At 40.8% G+C, this 26884-nt stretch overlaps 2 protein-coding genes across 2 annotated transcripts in view; one reads left to right on the forward strand and one right to left on the reverse strand.

Moving 5' to 3' along the window:
- Positions 1-231: 231 nt before the first annotated feature.
- On the forward strand, positions 232-5587 carry DYNLT1 (dynein light chain Tctex-type 1; the record flags this gene model as incomplete). Its single annotated transcript, XM_084261951.1, has 5 exons — positions 232-258; positions 3172-3213; positions 4409-4532; positions 4749-4826; positions 5179-5587. 5 exons carry the CDS (start codon positions 232-234, stop codon positions 5247-5249), a joined length of 342 nt encoding a protein of 113 aa, XP_084118077.1. The 3' UTR covers positions 5250-5587.
- A 6889-nt stretch (positions 5588-12476) lies between these two features.
- Positions 12477-26884, reverse strand: part of TMEM181 (transmembrane protein 181) — a gene marked incomplete at its 5' end in the record, with an annotated part of 32899 nt that continues 18491 nt past the window's right edge. Inside the window, 14 exons of the mRNA XM_084261270.1 lie at positions 12477-12652; positions 13891-13957; positions 15081-15167; positions 16232-16317; positions 16890-16941; positions 17039-17141; positions 17833-17890; positions 18911-19002; positions 19626-19756; positions 20486-20585; positions 21543-21623; positions 23961-24080; positions 25147-25265; positions 25845-25935. Coding sequence (XP_084117396.1) covers positions 12574-12652; positions 13891-13957; positions 15081-15167; positions 16232-16317; positions 16890-16941; positions 17039-17141; positions 17833-17890; positions 18911-19002; positions 19626-19756; positions 20486-20585; positions 21543-21623; positions 23961-24080; positions 25147-25265; positions 25845-25935 — 1266 coding nt within the window. The 3' untranslated portion in view covers positions 12477-12573. The remainder of the gene's footprint in view (positions 12653-13890; positions 13958-15080; positions 15168-16231; positions 16318-16889; positions 16942-17038; positions 17142-17832; positions 17891-18910; positions 19003-19625; positions 19757-20485; positions 20586-21542; positions 21624-23960; positions 24081-25146; positions 25266-25844; positions 25936-26884) is intronic.

Consider the following 26884-nt stretch of genomic DNA (forward strand, 5'->3'; position numbering starts at 1 on the left):
AGAGACGGGCGCAAGGCGCGCAGGCGCGGAGCGCCGGGAGGCTCTGGTGGTCGGTCCCGCCGCCCGCAGGCGGCACTGCGCAAGTGCCTCGGGCTGTTGCAGCTCGGCCAGGGAGGGGGCGCGGAGCCGGAGGCGCAGGCGCGCTGCGGGTAGCGACCGGCGTGCGGGGCTCGGCGGTGAGGGGGGCGGTGCCGGCGTGTCGGTTGCAGCGTGAGGGGCTCCACCGGGAAGATGGACGACTTCCAGTCGGGGGAGGAGGTAACGGAGTGGGGTGAGGGGCAGGGCTGAGGCAGCTCCGGGGCTGCCTCGTCTTCTCTCGGGAGGCTGCGGGCCGGCGGAGGGTCTTCGGTGATACCTGTCCGCCACGGAGCCCGCCCCTCGACCGAGCCCGGGGCCCTTGCGACCTCGTCGCCCCCCCTCCCCCCTATCGCACCGACCCCCTGCCGCCCTCGTCCAGGGTGGCGCCGGGCGTTGGCGGTGTCTTTGAGCCGCGCGTCCCGGGCAACGGCTGGAGACAGGCCCAGCCTTTGTTCTGCCGCCCGGCCCTGCAGGCCCCCCCCCACCCCCGGACTTCCCCGGCGGGCCGCAGCCGCCCCGCAGCTCGCCGTCCTTCTGGCGGCGCGAAGAGATCTGGTTACCGGCCGCGCCGGTGGGCCAGCTCCTTGGCGGCGTTTCGGGTGTTCGCTGCGCCCCTTTTCCCCGGCGTGGGCCCACCCGCGCCTGCTTTTTTCCTCCCGAAAGTTGCCGCTGCGGATCGCTGGGTGACAGAGCTGGAGCAGTGTCGCGGTGGCCGCGGCAGCCTGCGGGTCCTGCCTGGATCAGCGTGAGGATGACTCGATGAGCTGATTGCGCGGGGCGAAGAGTGCAGGCAGGTAGCCTGCCCGGTGCAGGCCCGCCGGTGGGACCGCTGTGCCCCGTTAGAGAAGGCACAAAGTCGGATAAAGCTGTCGTGCTGAACGACTGCCCAGCCAGTGTCGAGGGACAGCTTGTCTGAGCTGTGACAATTTGCTGCATTGTCCTTAAACCGCTGCGCTGGGGCTTGGTCAGACAATAGCAGACCAGTGTTGGGGTGAAGGTGTGTCAGGCCTGCGCTCTACAAAGCCTTGTCCCCATTGCTGGGCCTGGCCTGTGTTACAGTTACAGATGCTATTTTTTAAAGATCTAATCAACATACTTGAACATCATTATTAGGCTTGTTTTCAAAACTGTCTTTAGACGTTTGCAGTTTGCACTTGTTGCCTGGGAGCACCCCTCTTAAACAAGATTTTGTGAACATCACGCCTGCTTTCCTGGTGCCAGAGGGATAGTGTGGGGAAATCCAAAAGTTTCTTTTTTCCCCTTACTTTTTTTAGCAAAAAAAGTGTTTATATCATCTTGTTAAAAGATGGACAAGTAATGTATTATTTGGCATCTTAGTTGTAGCATATAAATCACAAAGCTGGATAGCAGAACTTTACGTTCTGTGTTGTCATATGTCTAAACCCATGCGTGCTATCATCCCTGAGAAGGGAGAAGGTTGAGAAGTAAAAGCGGCATGAGAGCCAAATTCTCCAGTCTGTCTATAGCTGTTCCCACTTGCTTCAATACAAATTAGATTGTAGATACCTTTGAGAACTTGGGTTAAATTCAGTTAGTGCTGTTTGTTAAATTCAGTCAGTGCTGTTTGTGCTCACTCAAGGATATTTCTGAGCAGAGTTCTAGGTGCTGTGAAGAAAAAACTGTATAGTGTATCAGCTTGCCTGGCAGCATGCTTCATGTCTGCCGGCACGTCTGGCGTGCATATTCTTAACTTATGGGAAAGAATTCTGATAATTGTAGCTCTCATTTGGGTAAATGCAGTTGTGCACCTTAGCCTGTAAGCATCCATAAATCTTAGCACCATGAAAACAAATGAGGTGTATTAAAATTAAAGTCAAGAAGCTGAAAATAAAAGCCAGTTTGCCACAGTGCGTAAAAGCTTTTAAAAATGTTGATGTGTGTAAGTTGGTACCTCAGAATAGTTCAAGAGGAGGCATCATCTGCACATCTCTTGGGGTATGCTGCTGCTTCTTCTGTCATAGAGAACACTCAGCTGCTCACATCTTGCACACATCATTGAAGCCGATTAGAGCGTTTGCCTTCTGACCAAAGGTTTCTGAATATGAAGTTGGAATTCCCTTACTCCGTGCCTGCACACCTGCGGTACACTGTTACTCATGATTGCCAGATGGAGGAGCTGACAGATCTCCAAGTGAAAACTCAGTATATGCTTCATTAGGTTAATTTTGATGTCCTTATTCAGTTTTCCAAAAGTACTTAGTTTGCTGTTATGTGCCTGTTGTCTGATTCCTATCCTCTGGTTTGTGAGGTGATGCTGTGAGATGCCACTAGTACAGATGCATGTGTGCACGCCAGCCAGTGTGTGGCTCACTGCTGCACCGTGCGGGATCCTGCCCATTAGGGCTCCCAGAGCTGCCGGCGTGTGGGCTGCCCCTCACAGCGGTGGCACCTTGTTTTAGTCACCTTACATGGGAGGCAGCAATAGCTGAGAGACCAAAACAGGAAAACATACTAACGGTACAAGTAAACAGGTCTATACGACTTTGTAGACTTTGGTCTGTACTCCTGGAGCCTGAGACAGCTATAGGTGGTGGGATGTTCAGTGAGCTAGAGCAAACAAAAAGTTCCCTCTCGTTTCCAGGGGGCGGTTTTCTTATCCCCAGCTGAAATTGTTGTGACAGCTTTTCCTTGAGCTGTGAACTGGTGTTTTGTCCACATCAGTGCACTGGAGCTGGCGGTTTCTTGTAACAGTAAGCTGTGCCTGCACACCGGGGTTATCTCTGCAGCCCCGCCAGGTTGTGAGCATCACTGCTACCGGTAAAATGAGAAAATAGAAGTACAGAACTGCTGTACATACTACCTTTTCAAGTTAAAGTTTGAAACCTTTGTCTCAAAAGGCCAGCCGGTATTAGTTTGTGTTACTTTTCATTACTTAGCTAAGAACGTTAACTTGACTGGGTTAGAGACCCCGGGTACATATGTGCTAATAGAAGACGACTCAGTATCTTGTGACTTGCAGGAAATCTAACAAGTGTAAATTAAGCTTCTAGTGCATGTTCTTGACAATGCTTAAACTTAGTAAAGAGAAGAATGTGTCCACTGATTATTTAAAATTCTGCTTCTTTTTTGTAGACTTCCTTTGTTGTTGATGAAGTTAGTGGCATCATTAAAGAGGTAAATAAGATTTTTTTAATCTTGTTGATGTGAAAGTATCGTGTGTTGTATGCCGTGTGCCGAAAGGCATGCAAGAAATTCTGATAACTGATACGATTTCTAGATAGGTTGCTATCAAAGTATAGGTGCTTGTTAACCAGTGGACATACTAGCTTTAGTTGTGATATGTATTACAAATCCAAAAGATAAGTAAAATGATTTCATATGCTCCCCTCTGATTGTGGTGTATCCCTGCTAAAATCCTTTAGAATTTCTGGGGCGGTGTTTTATGTTAAACCCTGTAGGGATAGATTTTCATGTTTCAGTAACATACAGGGATTTTATAGGCTGTCTGCATATGCATGTTACTGTGTGCTTTTGAGATGTTTTTCCTTCAAAACGAGCTCTTGTTTGTTTGAAATGATTGAACTGCTCTTGTTGCTAAGAAACATGAATTTCCTGTATAGAAAATTTCCAGAGGGATTTGGGTTTTGTGCCCAGAATTCCTCTTGTAGAGCTGACTAGTCCAATCTTTTCTTGTTGGAAAACAACTGTTTGGGTCAGACTCTGTAAATTGAATACACATGCTTTAATACAGGCTCTTGTCTGATCTGAATTTGCAATAATTTTGTGGTCAGTTTTTATGCAATTGCTGTGAGGAAAAATACATCAGTGGAAAACCTGCAGCTTTAATGTAGTTTTATTTGTATCTTAAAGGGGAAACTATCCTCATAGTAAAATGGATTATTTAGCTAAAAGCTTCTGCTCTATTAGTAACCAGCACCTATAAATGGGTCTCTTGTTTTCATTTGTTGGGGTTTTATTTCACAAAAAATTATTCCTCTGTAAAATCTGAAGCTTATTTCACACAGAATATGTGTGAACAAGCCGTTGCTGTGTGCATTTTTTCAGTCTCTTCCAGACTGTTTAAATGCAGCGTCCTTTCCACAGCTGTGGCTTCAGAACATTGTGATAGGAATTACAAATAATCAGAATATCAGAAAACCAAGAGAGGATGGAGCCTGTGATTTCCCCTATGCCTGGTTCAAACTCTGACCTCTGGGGTTTTAGTAATTGAACAACTTCCAACAGGAAGTATTTAGGGCTTGTTTCTGTGGGTGTGGGGTCTCATCTATAGTGCTCGATGTTGGAATAGGTTAGTGGGTGCCGTGTAGATTGACAACGGTGCATCTTTTCTCTGTGTTTGTCGCGATAGGCCATAGAAAGCGCGATAGGCGGCAATGCCTACCAGCACAGCAAAGTGAACCAGTGGACAACAAGTGTGGTGGAACAGACACTGAGCCAGCTCACAAAGCTGGGGAAGCCTTTCAAGTACATTGGTGAGATCAGCTTTCTCTTTTCGGTTAAAGCTGGTACAGCCGAGGGCACTGATGGGTACGGGGTGGGGGAAGTCTTAGCAACAACCACGCCTATATACTACTCACAAGCACATATGTATGCATATGTGTGTAGGTATGTGCTATGCTAAGCAAAAATGTAGCTAAAAATATTAATGCTAGTGATAAATTAATAAAAGCTTCTTTGCTGATCAACAGTGACCTGTGTCATTATGCAGAAGAATGGTGCTGGGCTACATACAGCAAGCTCTTGCTTCTGGGACAACTCCAGCGATGGTAAGATACACAAGTGTTGGATTTTGGGCATTGTGGTTGGACTTGGTGATCTCAAAGGTCTTTTCCAACCAAATGATTCCATGATTCTTCAGCTTGCAACTTTAATGCTAGTCCATTTAAGACCAGGTAGATACTTTTTTCCACGTGCTGTAGTTCTGGAGTAATAGCATGCAGTTTGGTATTTTTTCCATTTGGCTGTCATGCTGATTCTTTTACATATAAAATGCTTAGCTCTCATGAAAGCTTCATTCTTAAGCTGCTTAATGTGAACAATTAGCAACATGCTTATGAGGGCATACATTTAATGACTGTAACTTTCTTCTGGCTCTGAAATCCCTTTTTGCATTCGTAGGAACCTGCACTGTGAGATGGGAGAATAAGACTATGTACTGTATTGTCAGTGCCTTTGGACTTGCAATATAACGAATGGCCTTGGAATCTTCATCCTCTTTTCTACTCCAGCACTTGACGCCGTCTCTACTCAAACTGTGAACACACTGAACAACTTCTGGTTTTAATGTACTTTTAAAGTTACTTTTTTCAAAGGTAGAAATGTGGAAATGTGCCGCTACGTGGTTTATGTTTGTACTTCGTGTCGTACCAGTGTTGCCATACTGTCTTAACACTTCAAGAACTTCTCTTCAAGGTGCTAATACTGAAATCTGCTGCAGTGTAAACACTTTCTCTAGATTTCTTTAAGACCAATATAAATGAGACACCAACTTTCACACTTTGTACCCTTAGTTTGCATTAAATTATTGAAATTCATAACCATTGGTGTGACTCATTTAAACTTAACTCTTCTGTTTTTTTTTAAAAAGTTCCAAATCTTGTTATTCTCTTCAAAGTAGTTGAGGTACCTACCAGAATACAGAACACTTCCATAGTTTTGCTGAAGTCACTGCAAAATTGCAAGAACAATGAGGTGATGTTTATCAGAAAGTAACGTGGCTGCATTTTGGGGATCTGCTTAATCTGTTTGTATGCTACTTAGGGCATGGAATGATAACAGAAAACCCCCCTGTCTTCACTGAACAAAGAAGGTAAGAAGTTATTCACATTCTAGAGGTACTCAATAAGCTGTACACAGGTAATCACTCACTGCTGCCTCCCATTACATGTGTTTAGTAGGTCTTGAACTTCCCCCTGCTGTCTAGATGGATTTTGCTGATGGTGACTGTGATGAGCCTTGATAGTTGGTGAAACATGATCCTTTCTGAAAGGAGGAAAAAACTGCCTCAAGACTAAGGAATGTGAGATAGAGCCTCTTGCCTTCTAGAGTAAAGTTGGAGGTGTAACAAGTAAGACAAGTTTTCAGCAGGGGCTCAGATAAGGTTTGCTTTGTCAGCTCATTAAACGGGTGCATGCTATGAATTTCAGTCCAGCTAGTGAGGTTGAAAGAATTACTTACAAAGCAAGTATGGGAGTATGCCTAGGCTGCAGTCAGCCTGCGTGACCTGCTTTTGCTTATACTTAGGAAGCCCTGTCAAATATTTTCAGGCTCTGTCTCTCACTAGAGCTGTTTCAAGTGAGATGAGTGCTGATAACAGCAGTACATTTGCATGATCTGGAAAGATGTAATACTGAAACATCGAATAGACAGTAGAGGACTTGTTTTTCATAGCACTAGGTGTGCAGGGATGCTCTCTGGGGTGACTACTCAGCATATCATGAGTGAGGAAACCCAGCACTCAGCAAGGCTTCAACCCTCTTCCTATGCGTTTCTGTTGCTAGCAGGCCTGTTGCTAGTTGTCTTTATCAGGAGGTTTGGGCTTGGTACATTTGAGACTTTTAATAGAGCTGTAAGGCTTATGTATTTCTGCTAGGATTCTGGTTTAAAAACATGTCTAAAGACATCTCCTTGATGCCAAGCCGTAGTGAGTGCCACAGGACTATGCAGAGTGTACACCCCTTATACTGAGGAGTATCTACCTTACACTTCTGTAGCAGAGTTTTAGCATGGTTTTGGCTAGAAGCAGAATGCTGACTATTGTCAGAACTGATATTGGCACCTCTAAAGAGAAAATACTAAGATAGATAAAGTGCCTGAAATAACCATCAGGGTGAGGTGAGCAACAAACTTCTCATCAAGAGAATAAGTCTTTGATCTCTGAATTGCCAAGGGAATTTCTGATCTGGATGGTTGGATACTTCATCTCCTTTCCATTAGTATGCCAGATTAGTGCTGGTAGTGTAGTACACATTCAGCTGTTCATTTACAGTTAAAAGAAAGCTTTGTGCACTTTTGAGTCAGTATTTACATCTAGAAACTTCTTGGTCAGGTGTTAAAACAGCCCTTGTCCTTGGGGCATGTCAGTGATAGCAAATCCCCTGGGGTTTTCTTTGTTGGTTCATGCATGTGCTGATCTGCAGGAAAAAAATGTTTGTGACACTTGTCAGTGTAAGAGCTGCATGAGGAGGAAACAGCCCTGTTGCATTAAGCAGAGGTTGTACTACAGCAGGTAGATGCAGTTTTTACAGGTCGCTCTCGGTGTGAGCAATAGCTGGTGCTTCTGATGTAACAGTTTCAGGGCTGCAGAAAGAGGTCTGGGGGTGTTTAGTGTGTTGGTTTCCCCACCCTGCATGAAGGTAGTTCTTTTCTGCAAAGTATTACAGACATTGTGTACTAGTCTCACTGCTCCATGGTCAGTGACTTTTAAATCTGAATTACCTTCAAACACCTCAATAGCCTTTGTCAAAGACTGCTGGCCAGCTCGGTGCCAAAGCAAGGCAGTAGGGTGATGAGCTTACAGAGGCTTTGCTCTCAGTAATTAATTGGCTGTGAAAAACAAGAAATACCACAAATGGTGGGCTGGCATAGTCAGGAAGGTAATTAGGAGGTCAGTCCAATTCCTGTCTCTAGTTACTGCCGGGGCTCTTCATATGGTTGCAACTGTAGAAATTGGGGCATGTCAGCCCTGGTCTGGAGGGGAGCCAGGAAGGGGGAAGTGGGCTGTTGTCACTGACTGTAGCTGCCACTGATGAGTATGACATGCCTTCCACCATGCTAGTTTAACTGAAGCCTAAAGGCGGCTGCTTCAGCGTTAGGTGATGCTGCTGGTGAGCACTGCCATCTGATAGCAAAGTATCCACTTGTGCAGAGGTATTTACAGATTTCAGTCCCCCCCCTGAGCATATACAAGGCATCTCTCCCAGTGGAGGGTGACATGCTGATCACTTTTGCAGTCCAACAGCTATAACCAGCTACTCTTGTAAGATAATTTAGGTTGGAAAAGGCATTTAAGGTCCTTGAGTCCAACCACTAAACTGTGTCCTACAGCACTATCTCTGTGTGTTTGTTTTAAATACCTGCGGGGCAGTGACTCAGCCATTTACCTGGGCAGCCTGTACCAGTGACTGACAACCCTCTTCAGGGACAAAAGTTTTCCTAACATCCAATCTAAACCTCCCTTGAGGCATCTTGAGGCCATTTCCTCTTGTCCTATTCTCTGTTACTTGAGAGAAGAGACCAACAGAGCCACCTGGCTACAGCCCCTTTTTGCAGAGAGTGAGAAGGTCCCCTGTCAATCTCTCCAGGCCAAACAACCCCAGTTCCCTCAGATACAGCACTGTAGGGAAGTGATGAAAGACATCAGCATCTTCACCCTCTCTGGCCAGGGGGTTGAAGGTAGGGCACCCCTTCCTGCCTGTGCAGGGCAGGTGGGAGAACTTGCAGCTCTGCTGGCAGAGGCATCATCTAACAGCAGCTTTTGAAAAATGGGTGTTAAGCTGTTTGAGGACAGTTCCCCTTTGTAAACGGGCTACTCCAGTTCTTAGGAATTAGCAACCCGTCCTTCCACCTTCAAGCTCAGATCTGGTAATAAAAGAAACTCCAAAAAAACCCCAACCCAAACCACCGTTCCCTGGTTACCGTGTGCTGCCACAGGCTCCTGGATCCCATCCTTACACCATTAACCACATTGAAATACACAGGAGAAAAATACATGTAAGCTGAAAATCGTGTAAGTTATGAAAATGGTAGTTGCTCCCTAGAAGGGAAATAAAACCAAGATACAACGTAAAGATATAAAACTTTATTATGAACATATTTAACAATGCTTATGCATATGAAGTCTTCCAAGAAACTCAATACCCAACTTTTGCTTGAAGTAAAATATTTTTCCTTCATATTCCAGATTAGCATGAAGTTTTCCAACATAAATGGATAATCTGCTGTCATTAACACAACTTCTAGAAACATAGAATATTTAACACGTCCTCATGCACACTTTCTCAAAACAGCATTTAATTACAGCTTCTCATTAAACAGAGCATTTATCTTGCACATTTTTATACCATTTTGGTACACAATTTTTCCATTTTTTCATTTTACATATTTACAAACATCTAAAAAGTTTTACAGTAATGCAAAGGTTATTACTGGCATAAGCACAAGGAAATGGGAAAAATTAGGTGCCTATGGATACAAAGTTGAGTTTTGGCTCAGAGAAAGACAACGGATCAAAGTCTCTCTCTGCTGCAACCATGCTCCCCCCTTTTCCCAGCATCACTGGCACACTGGCTGAGCCTTAATGGTGTTACGCCTTAGCTTCCTGTTCTCTGCCAGCCCTTTGGAAAGCTCCCACCACCAGTGGTGTTTCTGAAGGACAGAAAAGGGTTGCCATGAATGGCTCCTCACACTCACTGATGGCCAACTTCTTTAACATCTCTCTTGATCATTGTGTACGCGCAAGTCTTGCGGTCATTACCAGGCATCTTTAGAGGAGGAACACCGTACGCTGTGGGGCCTTTTCACATGCTTTTCTCATTTTACACTGTTTCACTAGTGATGGAAGTACAGCACCAGTTTAACAGTATGGAAAGGAAAGCCAGGCTAGTGTCTTACCCAGACCTCACCTGTTTCACCCTGAGGTTACAATACTGAGGTGAATTTATTCCATCTACTCCCAAGCTACTGACAATCCACAGCATAATATTCCTCAGATACTCTCTCTGCTTTCCAACCCTGGAAATAAGAGGAGGGAAATTGAGATTTCTTGATAGAAAAACTATTTTCTCATCATCTTTGCTGCCTTTCACTTTTTACTGTATATTGAGTTTGATGTAACAGTGTTTCAACCAACCTTACCATTTCACTCTAGCACTTCCAAAATACAAAACTATTTTGCATGGCAAATATTGCTTAAATATAATATCAAAAAATTAATGAGGGAACTATTTTCTCACTATTTTTCTAGTGAGATACTTATCTGAAGTACACATTTCCCATTCTCAGCTGTCCAATTTTCACTTTTTGAATGTAGTGATGTAGAGAAGTTAATGCACACAAAACGGCAAGTGAAATGGGCTGAGAACAGCTTAAAGAAAAAATCCAACATCTCCAAGGTAGATTAAAAATATTTTCTTGGGGTAATGAAATCCCAAAGCAAGACACTGTATTTCAGGGTTGTCTATAACAACCAGTTTAGATGGCATAAGGAACTTTAGATTGGGCAAATCATAACCTCTAAGGAACAATTCAGAACAGATTTAAACAGTACCAGAGTCAAAAAGGTCTGAATACGTAAGGATCATGTAAATAACCAATTTTTGAAGACCTCATGCCTGGACATACTGTTACTCTAGTGAAAGTCAGAAGGCTTTGGGGTACGCAAAGGAGGCCTGGTTGGCTCCCAAGTCTGACTCTGCAAATTCAAACAGCTGTAAGCCTCAAGAGTCATGCGGGCAATAGCAAAAATAAGAATGGGCTCTCCTGTTAGGATGCAAAGATCACCTCCCATACTTGGTAAAAAAACCCTGCTGAACATACAGCTTGCTACGGTTTGCTCGGGAAAAAAACACCACTAACTTGAAATACTTCTTTAATGTTTTGCTGTATGTTCTTCTAAACTGACACCATTAAGAAATTAGAGGAGAAAAACTTTCCCCTCGCCTGCAGCAGTTTCCTTGCCGTAGCCACACAATAGTGCTTTGGCTTCCAACAAATAAATGATTCCTGGTACAGAAAGTTTTAAACATCAAATACTCTCAAAAAATTTCACAGCTCATATTTTAGAAAGCTTTCCCTCTCTTGCTGTCACACATACAGAGAGCATTTTACCTCATTTGTCTTTAGCAGAGCACCAATGTAATCTCAAGTATTCTATGACACCAGGGGTGCAACCACATGAAGCAGTCAGTTCCTTTGGTACTCTTTAAGCAAACTGCTGTCCTGGGAAGCCTCCCTTTCATGGTCCCAAACAACTTATTGCAATGGGATTGGTCTAAAACGGCACAAATCTACTTTTTCCCAAATGCAATTGCAAGTCTAGTAGGATTTCATTGCACTTTCCTGCTTAACACAGCTCCGTTCCCTAGTGTAAGCCAGCACCATTTTCTGCTAAGTACATTAACAGTGCTTTAAGAGTCTTTTCTACAGCAGCAGAGCAATTTTGTAGGAGTAAGTTACAGGTACAAATCCATGGGGGAAGAAAAAAGAAAAAGATACTTTCAGACAGGTCAAGTACCTGAAAACAAAAGTAGTTACAAACAAACAGCATCAACTTAAATAAAGAACTAAACAATGGCATTGGAGAAAAGCCACTTTTAAATACAGCAGCACTGTAGTAGGAATACTTAATTCCTGCATAACTCCACTCCAGCCCAGACCAGAACGCAGAGGAGAATCACAAAGCGCCCAAGTCCCGCTCAGTGCAGGTGGCGACTGGGGTTCGGCAAAGTTGAACACACCCTGAATACGCCCAAAAGCCCCAACTCCCCCACACAGTCGATACATAGGGAACCACAGTTGTTCCTGGGACCTAGATTATCTGCTAGTATAGCTTAAAGACAAATTCTGACATAGAAAAGCCTCTAAAAATGAAATGTTTGGAAATTTGAAATTCATTCTCTCTGAAACATTCACACTGTATTCCCTGTGTAACAATCTCTTCCAGCGTCCAGAAATCCCAGAAGGAAAAGTGCTGGCTTCTTTCTGAGATTCGTTACTGCCTGAATATTTCCACTTGAAAGGGCTGTTTAAGAAAAAAAAAAAAAAAAAAAACCAAACCAAACAATCCACTTCTTGTGGCAGTAAAGCATGTTATGAAACATGTATTATACAAATAATTTTGCACCACTGAGGTTATACTGGCTCACTAGAACTTGATTATTTGTACATATCTTTCAACTACAGATCTGGTAAACTCATTTAAATTAATTTGCTAAACGGTCTTAAGTCTATATCACTTTTTTGATGGAAGAAAGGAAAGCTTGTGTTTTCTTGCATTAAAAAAAGAAGAAAACCCTGAAACACTTCATTCACTGGCTCCAGCTTAAAAGAGTAAGATAGAAAACTGAAAGGGAAATGAGGCACTTCATACAGCAGCGGACAATATTCAGCGGAGCTAACACAAATGCATCAGATGAATGACAGTATCCTGTACATAATCCTCAAAAAAAACCCAACAAAACCCAAACAAGCAGCAAGGAAGTATTTTAAAATCAGCACAGAATCACTGACACTTCTAAATGGAAGTGGACTTAAAAGATTTTAGTCCACTGACATCCTGCTATCAGGCATTTTATGAGACGTGTAAAAATTTTGGTTTCTGAAGTTTTCACCACAGCCTTTTCAAGCATACTTTTTTTCAGTTTTAACTGTGTAAACAGAAGCAGAAGCAGGATGAACTTCCTGGGAATCAGTGTTTGGATGGCAGCAGACTGTAAGGAAGCCAAGGAAGTTGTCCATCTAGAAAAACTTCAGAATTGGTTTAATTCCAGCTGAATGAGTCTGTTGACACCAGTGTCAATCACTGTCTGATTCCTCTTTATACTTGGCTCTAATAGCTTGGCCATTCTGAAGCGGCATTTCTTCATAGTCACTCCTGTGAAACAGACACTTGTTAGAAGCTCTGCACACAGTGTTCAGAAAGGAAGTCCAAAATAAACACAGAAGTTCTAAACTAAGTTGAGGCATCAAATTGTTATTTGGGTAAGTAGCTGGTATCTGTTTTCCTTCCTTGCTGGAGATAAGAACAATATATATATATCTTTTCTCCAGATGATAATGCATAGTAAAACTTACTCCAGTAACTACAAGCCACTCTTCACAAGGATTAGTATGGAAGCAAGCTGGTACTACCACTACTCATCTAACTAAACAAAGGGCAGTTATCTCAGACAATGCATACAGCTAGTCTACTGCTAACTTAGGTGACCGCAGCATTAACCCCATCCTATCTCTTCCAGTCACCGCAGAGCGTGCTTGCTCCATGTCTAGCACAGAGACACCTGACTGGCATAGGGTTTACACGCTGCTAGAATTCCCATATTACATAAACTCACAAAAGTCCAGAGAACATACAAACAGGAGGGGAAGCAACTTTTTAAAAGGGACAGCAATGGCAGGACAAGGGTGGGGTGGATTAAAGCTAAAGGAAGGATGGTTTAAATTAGATATTAGGGGAAGTTTTTTTACAGAGAGTGTGGTGAGGCGCTGGAACAGGCTGCCCAGAGAAGTAGTAGATTCCCCATCCCTGGAGGTGTTCAAGGCCAGGTTGGATGGGGCCCTGGGCAACCTTGTATAGATCCACGCCTGGAGGTTGGTGTCCCTGCCTGTGGCAGGGGAGTTGGAACTCTATGATCCCTGGGGTCCCTTCCAGCCCATGCCATTTTACAATTCTATGTTTTGCTAGATTTGATTATTCTTATTTCAGCAAAGCAATGAATTCTCAAGAAATGCCAGTCTCCTTCCCTGAAACATTTACATAGGAGCTGCCCCTTTGCTAACTCAACCCGACTCCTGCAGTCCTTCCCAGTTTATAAGGAAGTTCTTTCACATCCCTTGCTGCCTTCACCCCATGACCAGCCAGCATCCTGATACTTACATACCTGTTTACATCAGTGCCTTGGCAATCCCTTTTAGAAACCAAAAGAGAAGAAAACAAAATAACAGACCATCTCATTCCGTTTCTGTTTCAGAATAAGGTTCTGAGTCTGTTCTTTAGGCAGAATGCTGTCACTAACAACCTACAAAGCCTTCACCTATTTAATGAATACGAAAAAGAACGGGATAGAAATAGCAAACCAAAGGTAACTTTCCATAGGTATTTTATAATCTTACCCATAAATCACATCATCATCTGAATCATTCAACATAGAAAAAGCGGGATTGTCTTTCAACTGTGATTCTGGAAAATACAAGTAAGGGTTAGTTTAGTGCATTAAATATGGAAACGTGTCTGTACTTCTACTAAGCCAACACCAATGAAACAGACTTGACAACTACCAAGGCAGTCACAACTAGAATTCACCAAAACTAATTCAACAAACAGGAATTCTCTCCTTTAAATTCTTCAAACTTCAGCCACATCATCATGGTATTGGTATTAAGAGTTAAGGAGATGACATAAAGGTCTCATTTCAGATAAATATTCTTTGTGTTGCACTGGCAGATTTCCTCCCTTGTGCAGCTTCCAATGTCATATTAATTATTTTTATGTAAGTTTAAGACAGACTTCACTATTCTTAATCATTATTCAAAAGTTCATAAATAAGTTAAAAAGCAGACTTTGTTAACTTCTTGGTTATTTCTAAGCTACAAAGATAAGTAGACCAAAGTTGTCATCCCTTGTATGCAAGCCAATTATTTTTCACCCCTGTGACAGATGAAGGAAGGACTTGCACCTTGAGAGGAAAAGAAGCACATACTTTCCATTGGCTATCTATGACAAATCCCTTAACCTTGCCTTCATTTCTTGCATATTCTGTGCTGCTTAGCTGCAGTTCATGATTACATGCAAGTGAAATTCAATGCAAAACCAGAAGTACCACCAATTCAATCCCTTATATCTCTTTACATGGGCCCTGTGTAGCCCTCTCCCCATCACAATTTCACCAAAACTCCTCCATGTTAGAGATCAGTGTGACTCCTGCTTTTCCAACAGCGTATTTCAGAGCCCAGTTTGCCAGCATGCCAATATATTAACCTTACTGATAGAACAAAGTACAAATGACATATTGTTGCTCATTAAAGATCATCTGTGAGTCAGACAAAAGTTAATATGTTATATGAACACATCATATTGACAACTGGCTTGATTTATGTGGGCAAGAATTCAAGTCTAGCTAATTAGTTGCATATATTTTATACATTTTTTCATATTTGCTCGGGAACAGTGCAGCTTCTGCTTATGTTAACTCAAAGCAAATCAAAACAGTAAAGAGACAACCAAAATATAATGATGCTACAGAGTATCTGCTAATACATCAGCTCGTGTCATCTAAGTTTGCCAGACAACAGCTTACACTTACCATACAGTGCATTCTTTGAAGGGGAATACACAAAGGCTAATGTGTAGAGATAAAAGTTCAATAAACCATAAAACGATAAGAATTCTGCTGGTAGGATGTGTCAAGGATATTGCTCAATACAGCTCCAGACACTATTAACTTCAGAAACAAACCCAAACCACACATAAGCTGTTTCAATGGGAAGAATGTTTACCTTAGTGAAGTTTGAGGGCATGAATAGCTAAACAAAACCACATACTTTAAACACAATGATAAATAATATACTCAAGCTATTTCAAGGTATAGGTCCCACCGAAGGCAAAGCTTTAACACAACTAACATTTGCCGAGATAGAGTCTACTCCTGAGTGGTGGAGTGCATGGTAAATTGAACTGTTCTGCCTTCAGTGGTAAAAGAAAGCTGAGTAAGGGGGTGTGCAGGTGGTTTTGGTGTCTTTACTTTTAAAAAAGTTCTTCCTTGTCACTGTGATTGAAAAGGAAGGAGAAAGGACTACCTGTAGATAGAACTCTGAGGATGGCTTCTTGCCATCATTTTGGGAAAATACTGAAGGCTTTAACATAGTGTTTGCTACTAGCTCCCAACTCCGACCAAAGCTTATCAGTAACCGGAGCAGTTGCAATCACACATGCATTTTCAGAAAGTATAATGATTTAGGATGTCATGGTTCAGGTCATAGTTTGTAATCCTGTTGCCAACAGAAATCAGAAATATTCTCTCTAAAGTCATTTAAACTCTCTGCTATGACCTCTTCTATCTGTAGATCTGGACTAACGCATAAATACATTTTCAGTGACTACTGAACTATTAATTTCTCAAATATTTTGGTACTCCCCATGCCAGCTGATAGGTAATACAGCAAGTTAAATTAAAATTTGTCACAGTAACTTGTTAAAATTCCTTTTATCTAGGCCTTCATCCCTTTTAATGAGTATCAAATGCAGTTGTGATCATGTGATACAAACAAGTTGGACTGAACTGTCTCAGCTAAGAGCCATTACAAAACGCTGACACAAAACCTCAGTCAAAATGACCTGAACTTCAAAACACCACCCAGAAGCCAAAGGTCTCAGTCTTCAGGTACATCATTTTTAAGTACCTGCTGCACGAAAGCAGGTTAACAACCCTAGTTGAGTACTATCACAACATAAGGATATAATTCTGATAATGAGTTGACAGCTCAGCAACAAAGTTGTCCTGTAGAACTTGTGCTCCAAAGCGTAGGTAGAGTATGACAATGCTGTGGAAAGAAGTTAAAGCATATAGGTGTACTTTAAACAGCAAAATTCAAATAGCAGCTTGGCAGACAAGCATATGAGAAAATAATTATGTTAACATGCTTAACATTTATTCCAAGGTGATTAAAAGTCAGCAGTCAACTGAATAAACTGGAAAAAAAAACCCCAAAACAACCCCTCATCCACTACAGACAAGAGAAGATTCTGCAAGAATTTGAAGTAAGTGATTGCTCTAAGTATCTGCCTCCCCCACTCCAACCTAAGAAACTAATTCTAAACTTCTACTTTGACTAAGCGAAGCTTACAACACTCCAAAGACACTCAACAGTACAGAAAACATCTCTAAGTGAACCTCTAAATCTTGCAGTGTATTGCTGTGGTGATGGAAATAATATAAAGTTAGGTCTAAAAGCCCCAAGAAGGGTTAAAAAAAGTAAGAAAGGCTTGCCATAACAATCACATCAAAAGGAATTCCTCAGTTTCACTGACAATTTCATCAATAAAATGTATTCAGAGCACTGAAAAAAGGTTATAAAAGTTACAGTACTGAGAAATGTACTTTGGAAAGCCTTACCTAATGACAAGCACCACAAAGGTTAATGCTGTCAAGAATTTTAACCTGAGATCTGAAAAAGATTGAGAAAAGTTGTTATTAGCAAACTTACACCTCTATCTAGCAGAAGCAAACCTGTTTGGGGAAGAATCAAAAGAAATATTCCTTACCCACATAAGGCATGTTACGGAGCTCTGAGCATGCCCTCACAATCAGGAACAAAAGGTAGAGAATGTATGTGGTTGCCACGACAAGGAAGAAGATTTTCATTCCCTGTAAGAATGGTGTTAGGGTTTTTATTATTTATTGAGATTTGGTCTATTCCTTCTTCCCTCACTAGAAATCATTAGTACCAAAACCACAACACAGAACAGTCCCTAGACCATTCAGGGAAAGAAGGCTCATGAAAGGACACGAAAGGAAGTAGAAAATGAAGGTGGCTACACATCAAGGTAGGCTTTTTTGGGAACGTAGAGAAATGCTGTTTAATACAAGTCATTTTATTCAGTGAGTTCACAGTGAGCTGAATCTCAATGATCTTCTAAAAACACCACTCCTGAGAACAATACAAGGACACCTATAAATCAGATCTTCCTTTACAACAAGGAAATCTGAAATTTACTAGGACAGAGGATCTTGGCAGGAGTAAAGATGTACAAAACTGACTTAACAAGAGGCTTCAAAGAGTTTCTTTCAATCCCAATGATCAGGAGTCTGAGACTAAACTTGTGGTGTTGTCTCCAGATTTGCAAGACAATGTACTCTGCTCATTAGGATGGAGTCGATATGGCCTATGCATGAGCTAAAGCAAAATTAAAAGTAGCCTAGTCAGGATAAAACCCTCTGACCAGATTTGCTATTTTCTAAATTGTGTTCTAGATTTTAAAAGAAGAACAAACCCCACCTCTTTGTATTGCCTATCTCTACCTGACAAGTTAATAGCATGAAAACATTTCTGACTTACCTGGAAATTACCTGTGTCAACCCTGTACTGATATGTAGGATCATGAACTTCATTAACCCTAGAAAAGATTCAAAATTAAAAAGTGGTACTTACACCATTACAAAAGACAGGTCAAACAGCTGTACTGACCAAGAAACCCACCAACACAAGAAATGTTTCAAGTTACTATACAGAGTTTACAACTAAAGGTTTTGTCTGTACAAATTCCTGCAATTGATTTCAACAAAGTTATGACAAATTGCATTACAGGACCTCCTCCTTCACAAACTGAGTGTTCAAGGAATACAAATGACTTCTGTCATGAGCATGTCTAACCTGCCCACTTGTTCTTCAGAATATGTATAATCTTGTAAATTCCTAAAAGCATTCAGGATTTCGTTTTTAAATGTTATCCTTGGTGCTAAGAGTTATACTTAAGAAACAACAGTGCTCTAAGCCCTTCCTTCACAGCAATTCTGCTGATAGGGCTTTAGCACAAGCATTTCCTGCACTTGCACCATACCTTCTAACCTTCTGCATGCCGTTGTATCTTCCTTCTGAGAAATACAATAAGAGGCAAACACTTCAGACTAAAATGGTCATACAAACATACCAAAACTCACAAAGTTTTCTCTGTGGGAAACAGTGACACTAAAAATTGGAAAAAAGGGAAAAACACTAAACCAAGCAAAAGACTGGAGTTATGAGGAGAAAGAGCACAGCTTGGCTAAGCAGCATCAACACCAACTGTGCAAGTTTAATAGTTGCAAAGGTTTGGTAACTACAGAGAAACAGTTGCCTCAAATACTAAAAGCTGATCAGGGCATGGGCTAGAGTGTGCTGTAGGGTGCTGTAATATTGTGACAAACTAGTGATTTCTAGGTCTCACTATGATTTATAAAATGCTGTACAACTAGATCGTGCATGGGCAATTCTGTTTTCAAATCATCCACAATTTGCAAAACAATCTAAGAATCTGAACCCCATTCCTACATCACAGTCAGAACATTAAGAAACAGATACCACCAGTTATAAACAATCTTCTCATTCTTGAACACATTCAGCTTGTTACTTTTGCACTAGACTTTACATTACTTACGTTTGCCATATTCCTAGTGTAACAGAGGCCAGCCACAGTAACCCAACGATAAAGAATTTGGGCAGATAGAAGGTTAAGCACTTCCTTTCTCCCTGTTGAGAAATCAACAGTGTGGTGAAGGAGTGAGCCCACATTTGAGACATCATTCATTCTTCACAGAATAAAGCAACTAGCATCCTTGTTACACTCAACATGAACTACATTAGGAGACTCGTCTTCTGTGTTTTTAACCTGCACAAGTGATTACAGAGGACATAAAATTGTATCATCTTTTCTATTAATAAGATATAGTAGGTTTGGAGCACCTTATTTATAAGGTCCCACGTATTTCACTGATATTGCAATTATAAGAATATGCTCCAGAATTCATCTTATGCAGCATTTTGAGGTGGTTTAAAAAACCCGGCCAACCACCATATACACCAACAAAACCCTTCAAAGAAGAACAAAGTATAATGGTGTCATAATTCCAAGGACTGTCTTGCTGTAGTTTAGAGTGGGCCATCCCATCTATCTCATTTAGACACGGTATCATCATGACAATCTACCAAAATAATTTCAACTCCAAATCTTCATGTAACACATTGTACTTTAAGAATAAAATTAATATTTGGGGTTTTTAAAACGTGGTTTAATTTTTGCCCCCTTTTGACAGAACTGAAAAAACCCCAAGCACTGTTTCCTCAGTAAGTAGTGGATAATGTCACACCCTTACCTGTACTCGTATACCGTGATAGACACACAGCCAGAACAGCAACAGCGAGCACAGGAACAGTGACTGGAATATGTCATCCAGCATGCCAGGAAACCAGCTGTTCACCAGGAAAGAAAGTGGGAAGAATGGATCTGTAACAAAATAAGGAAAAAGGTTAAACAGAGGGAGAAAAGGCACAGTCTTTTCCATTACGAAAAATAAAGCAGAATGTATCTTCAGAGGAACAAAAACCTCAAGATTTTTCAAATTACACCAGAAAATGAAATGCAAGTTTTCTGTATCTTGAAGTAATTTACAAAGAAAATTATTTCTCCAGCACCAATCCTCTGTGCTATAGAAATGCCTGGAAACGGTTGCCAGCATTTCTAGAAGATTTCAGGTTTTATCAGGCTTTCTATTACATTTTCTATCAGACTTTCTTGGTGAAGACCTAAACAATTATCATAGAATGACTGAAAGACAAATACTCTTTCAGTACTGCTACAGAGTGCAGTATATTTGATATGGACTAAAAGTAGCCTCCATTTCTAACTAAACTGCAAGTACCCAAAAAAAGAAAAAGTAAAACCACAGAACTTACAGTTACATGCTGCTATATGAAAAGTTCAGTGCAGTTGCAGCCACCTACTCCAACCAGAGCTTTAAACAAGAGTTGACATTCATGGGACTGAAAAGAATGAAATCCACCCACTCATTATGCCCTTGAATTTGACACACTTAAAAAGGGTTGTTTTGGGTTTTTTTTAAAAGTAGTTTTCTGAAGCCTTATAAACAGCTGCTTATATGTTCAAGGCCAAATTCCATTTTGCCTTCTCTTTTCCTTTCCCTCCTTCCCCCTAAAAATCCCAGGATAAACATACCATTGTAAAGTAGCAGGAGAGGAAGGAGAATGGACATCCATTTCTGTTCAATACCCCAGTCTCTCATGGAGAATTTCCTCAGGGAATGTGCAAACAGACACTGTAAAACAGCAACAATAATTGGTAAGGAAGGAATACAGCCTTTATGGTTCCACCAGAGTAAAGAGATAACACAGCACGTTGCAAAGGCTAATTCATTAGATCTTTGCCACTGAGAATGTTGCAAAACAAGAGCCGAATCTTCAAGCTTCTACTTCCGCTTCAAGTTTGCTGGCTTACCCCCATGCAAAACACTTAATCACTCAAGCAAGCTGATAAGGAAACCAGATGGTACAGTGTAAAACAATAGCATGAATAAATTACCAGTCACACACTACCAACAACCTCCACTTACACTCACTCAAAAAACCAAACAGCTTCTATATTATATTCACAATTACCTGGTGAGTGACATCATCTATGTGAGAAAAATGCTATGCAAGTGTTTAGTGCTTTACTGTCCTTGCTCTGAAAATTCTGCATTTTAGATTTTATGCTGGGGTTTTTTTCCAAGCACTACTTTTCCAAGGGCCAAACCAGGTTGGAGGGGAGAAAGAGTCTAAATCGTAGTGTAATTTAGGTTCCCAGAGACTTCTGAAGGTCATCTGGCCTATCCTCACATACCAGTCAGTGATGACTTTAAAGCCAGATCAAGGCTGTATTCAGATGAGTTTCGCTCACTCTCAGTGATGGAAGAGCCCATACTCTGGGCATTCTGTTCCAATGTCTGAGCCTATCTGCCACTATAAATTTTTTTTTTTCTAGAAACTAATCACAGTTCCCTATGTGTAAGTAAAATTCTGTGTGTTCAATTTAAAATCCCATTTAACCTGTTTTCTTAATGTCCCTTCAATGCCACTTGTAAAAACATAAAAGCAGCGACAACATAAGCATTTTAGAAACAATTTCTACACTAACACAGTGATATCTCCACTCTGCTGCCTAAACACAGCACTCCAGAGCAGTGTTACAGCTACCTACATAATATATTCCACAAGGTCTGAAACACAGATCTTACCGTGACCATAAAAGTAAGAACTACAAAGACAAATCGAAACCATATTTCCACTTGTGAAAAAGTTGGATTGTAGGTCTTCCACTACAAGAAAACAGAAGAAAAGCAGCCATTCAGTGAACAGAGTTTGACAGGGTACACATGACAATAATTAGCACTATCTGTGGATACTGAAAAGTTACCTGGCTTTTCAACATGTAAAGGTATAACCAAATTCCACCATGTCACCATGGAAAGACAGGTATAAATTCGTATCTGTAGGACAAGCCAATGGAAAGATAACCAAAGCAGCATAATATAGAATCATAGAATGGTCTGGGTTGGAAGGGACCCCAAGGATCATAGAGTTCCAACTCCCCTGCCACAGGCAGGGACACCAACCTCCAGCCTGGATCTACACAAAGTTGCCCAGAGCCCCAACCAACCTGGCCTTGAACACCTCCAGGGACGGGGCATCCACCACCTCTCTGGGCAGCCTGTTCCAGCACCTCACCACTCTCTCTGTAAAAATCTTCCCCTAATATCTAATCTAAACCTTCCCTCCTTTAGTTTTAATCCACCCCACCCTTGTCCTGTCATTGTCTGCCCTTATAAAAAGTTGCTTCCCCTCCTGTTTGTATGTTCCCTTCAGGTATTGGAAGGCTGCAATGAGGTCCACCCACAGCCTTGCCTTCTCTAGGCTGAACAAGCCCAGCTCCCTCAGCCTTTCCTTGCTTCTCTCTTTCACCCTGTCAGTTTGTAACATACTTAGTGTGCTGTTACATGTTAAAGCACTTTTCAGGACAAAAAGGAGATTCTTCATTGATTTCACTTGCACTTCATTCAAAGTTTGAATGCCAATAATTGTGTGAATCCAGAATGATGTTCTTTATTACCAAGGTCAGATGCATAAATTAATTATGAAGAGCTTGAGAAGGTACAGGCATGCTTTCTGTAATGGGTTTGTTTTCTTAAAGCTTATTCTCGTTTCAGAAGTGGTAAAAATAAAATCAAATAAGGGAAGAATAAATGAGCTAACCAGAAATAAGGAACTTTTTTAACAGGTTAAGAAGATAAGCTCCTTCTTCTTCTCTAAGTATTAGAAAGGCACAAGTATTAATTGTAACAAATCAGTTTGCATAAGGTCTGCTCTGTTGTCAATTTATCTCAAACCTTGCTTACTTTTCTTTCGAAGACACTTTTGAAATACACACTCCATAGCACAACATAAGATCTGTCCATCTGAACAAGAACCTTTACCTTCAATGTACTGAATCTGTCAACCCCTGTACTGTCTTTTTAAACTGCAAATGTAGAATGAACATTACATGCAGAGAATCCCATTACACAAAAGGCAATCTGTTATTCTAACTGACTCCATAAACCATTGTAATAATGAAATAAATTAACAGTTGTAGTTGCTGGGGGAAAACAGGGCTTTGGGTTTGGGCTTGTGCACGTCTGCCTCCAAGGCAGCCTGCAAAGCAAGACAACAAACCAGAAAGCTGTAAATCCTCTAGCACTCTGTCCTGTTTGAAATCTATAAGTATGCAAAGTGTTTATGAGATTGGGGGGTTCCCCCCCCTTACAGCTTATTTTTAATTACATGCTTTACACAGTACAATATATATTAAGTGAGCTTCCTTCTCACTTTTACTTTACTGTAAGAATTTTGCTTGCTACCTGCTCTGACAAACCAACTGTTGCATACAGGTAGAATATATCACAGTAACCTATATTATAAATCTGGTTTAGTTTCATTTTCTCCCTATGAATGTTTCTAAATTTCTTTCTGGAGCCAATCAGCTCACTGATGATGTAACTCTTATAACCAATCTTTAGCACTACAAACTGAGCTAGTTATTTCACTACTGATTATTTTAGTGAATTATTAGCCTGCTTACTATATCTAAATAACCATTTTTCTCTTCCTTGTAAGAACAGTGTGTGTATATATATATATAAAATCTTATTTTTTCCTTGAGTTTGTTAAATAATTCCAGCCCACACTTTTGTAAAGTCTGGAAAAATCTTGCTAATTCAGATACACCTACTGGAAAGGCTGAAAAAAGATGCTGTGCTTTAGAGAGGCAACATCTCTCATAGAGAGATGCAAATGCAGAAAACTGGATGTTCTAGTCTAGCTTGCCTACCATTAAAAATGCCTCCCAGGAATTAGACTAAATTTATCTGTCCCATAAAACAGCATTAGCACTTCTGAAAGAAAAATCTTTCCTTACAGAGTTAAAAAAATGGTCTAGGCCCTTATTAACAGCAAATGCTGTAACAGTTCTCACCTTAGTAGTAACAGAAAAATAAATTATGATGCATCTTTATGTTTATCATTAAAAATGAGATAGCTTTTTTATTGCAGTTAAAGCAGATTTATATAGCATTAGTAATTAATGAGATTTCTTTTTCAGTATAAAATGCTATACTTACTGTGAAAGTGATATTCTGGATGGTGTATGTCAACTTAGTTAGATCTTCAAAGGTAACAAATATGTTGTACTGAGTGTAGTTCAGGTAGCCAAGGTGAACAACAATGATTTCACTGCATTTCTGTGAACACATACAGTGAAGAATTGCATGTAAAAGCTTCAATTTATTCCAGAATAGGCATTGTTAGTACAGGTTGGAAAATTTGTTTCTAAATGGTCAGATACTGATGCTATTTATTATATGCCTTACCAATCTTGATCAGTGAGAACAGGACTCAAACAAGACCTGCAGATAAATTCTTGAAAGATACTGGGCAAAGCAGAAGAAACTGATAGAGTCATTCAGCAGGATCAAAGGTTGGACCAACAAACAAGGGTAGCTTTTCAGTTAAGCTGTTGGAAGCAACTGCTTGCAGCAGTAGGAAAGATCTGAGTAACTCTGTCAGTCAAGCTCTAGGTCATTGGATTGTGAGATGGGGCTATCTTGCACTCATTTCTAGAAGTTAACAGGAGGAAAGAGAAAACATGAGCATATTGTTCTCTTGGCTGTGTGTAAATTTAATGGAACATCGCTCATTAATTTCTGCAGATTTCATACATGTGTATATATAAGAAATAAGCATGTAAGATAAATAAAATGTTTTATCACAAAAAAAAATTTCAGCTATGTCCTTCCTAAAGGCCTTGCACCTGAAAAAACTGATTTGAATATCTCTAAGCTTAAAAATTTCAGGGAAATTATACTAGAAACTCAAAACTTTAAATATTTCCTCACAGATGGCAAAAAAAGGCTTTTTCAGAGCACAGATGCTGCTGGATGACTTCAACCAGAATCTCTGCTAGGCATTGGAGGAGAATTTCTCTCTCCTCTAGAACCCTATATCCAATCTTCTACTACAATATCCCTTCCTTCAGTACTGATAAATCTATTTAGCCAGGTAAGCAGGATATGCTGCCTTGCTAGCAGAGAGCTACTCTAACAAGAAAGGGATAATAGACACAAGTCATAAAAGTAAACAGAATACAACAGATAGGTGTGTATCTTGGTCAGCATTACCAGCAAAGTTACAATTACAGAACCTTTCCTGAGACACGCTTAACAGACATATTCTCCTCATTTGCAACCTAACGTAACGTGCACACAAAAAGATGTACTGCATCAGAGTTTTGTTTAAGTGAGCACATACTTGTGCACAACTGAGTAATCGTGTCCGATTGTGAACCTGGTTATTCACATATGGTGTGCTTCCATCCTTCACCACTCCAAGGACTTTGATTACCATAGTAACATTCTTTTTGAAGGACACTGTAATTAAAAGAGAAAACATTAAGCTATTGCTATATGCATAAATGAAATCTTTAACCAGAGTTCCAAATACAGTTTAAAACACATAGGATATCCAAAGGTTGTACTCAAAGTTTTTCAGTTACACTTTACTGGAGTAGGGGTCCAATACATTAATAAAACACCCACAAAACTTCAGGCAGTAAGTTACAAATGCCCTGTACTGAATCTCATCAGATTAACAATTACTAATACAGTATTTCTCACATATTTACAGGGAGGGTTTTTTTTTTTAACTTCTTATCACTACAACCTACACAAGTAACTCCTCCTAAATGGAGACACAGACTCTCTTGATACTCCTGCTTTCACAGAAATAGTGAATAATTTATCCCATATACCCGCTGCTTCCAGTTCTCAAGGTCAGTGCTGTCCCTCTCTTTACTGGGAGCAGGGGATGGAGGGGAAGAAAATGCATCAGAGGAAAAACCCACCAACCATAGCCAGAAAGCAACAGGATCACATATGTGACAGATGAAATTAAAGAGGCGATATACAGATAGCTACAGCAGGTTCTTGAGAATTAGGTAAGATTCTCACCATCATGCTGATCCAACTCAACTACGCAGGTCAGCCACAGCTGCTGATTGTAAGTAGACAGTGGTGGTGAACTTAAGTTAAATGGCTTCAGCTGTAGAAAAACCCACAAGGTTAGCACCAGCCATTATTCTGTTACATGATACATCTGTAGTTACAGTGATGGAAGGTATGTTAATTCTGTGACAATATTTTTGGAAATAGATTTAGTATGTGCTACTCTGTGGACAGTATGATAAGCAGCTCAAATGGAAGTCTTCCATACAACTACTTAAGATAAAAGCAGCAGCAACAAAACAAATGAATTCAGATATGAAAAATAAGATCCTGAGACCTACACTGAAAAGTAATTTCTAGCACTTTACATTGAAAGTCAGACTTTTTGACCCCTCATCTGCTACACACTTTTTCCAACCTGTTCAACTATAATTATGGCAACTGTTTTCCACTAGGTTTTCTAAAAATCCCACACTTATTTCAAAAGCATAGAAGGTATCAGTAATAGATAAAACCTTCACGCAAGAAAGACTTCTCTCATTTGATATAAAAAGATTAATTTTAAAAAAGAAATCCACCTCTAACACCATACCAATCCAAATATGTATAGGTGTCTAAGAGACCAAAAAAAGAAACATTCCAATGTATTTAAAGAAAATTTACTTTTAAAAAATCAAAACAACAAAACATTTTGTCCTGGTTCTGTCCAGGTCAGAGTTAACCTCCCTAAGCAGACAGCACAGGTGAGCTGAGTTAGCCCGGGGCTGTTTTCCGCACTACCAGACATCACTCCTTCATAAAAGGGGAGGGTAACTCTGGCCTGAACAGAACCAGGAGACTCTTTAGCACTTCTACAAAAGTTACTTTAGATATCAGGTTGACAGGGAAGAGCTAGACAAATAAAAATGCAAGAACTGAGAACCAAGATATGAAAGCTTTCAAGAAGCCAGATCCCCTGTCTTTGCCATGTGACAGCGAACAGCTACGGAGAATTGGGAATGCTCCTTCCCAGCTGGTAGAAAGGAAGATCACAGGAGGACATCGTT

This window comes from Gallinula chloropus (genome assembly GCF_964237585.1).
Source record: "Gallinula chloropus genome assembly, chromosome: 3".
Classification (NCBI taxonomy): Eukaryota; Metazoa; Chordata; class Aves; order Gruiformes; family Rallidae; genus Gallinula; species Gallinula chloropus.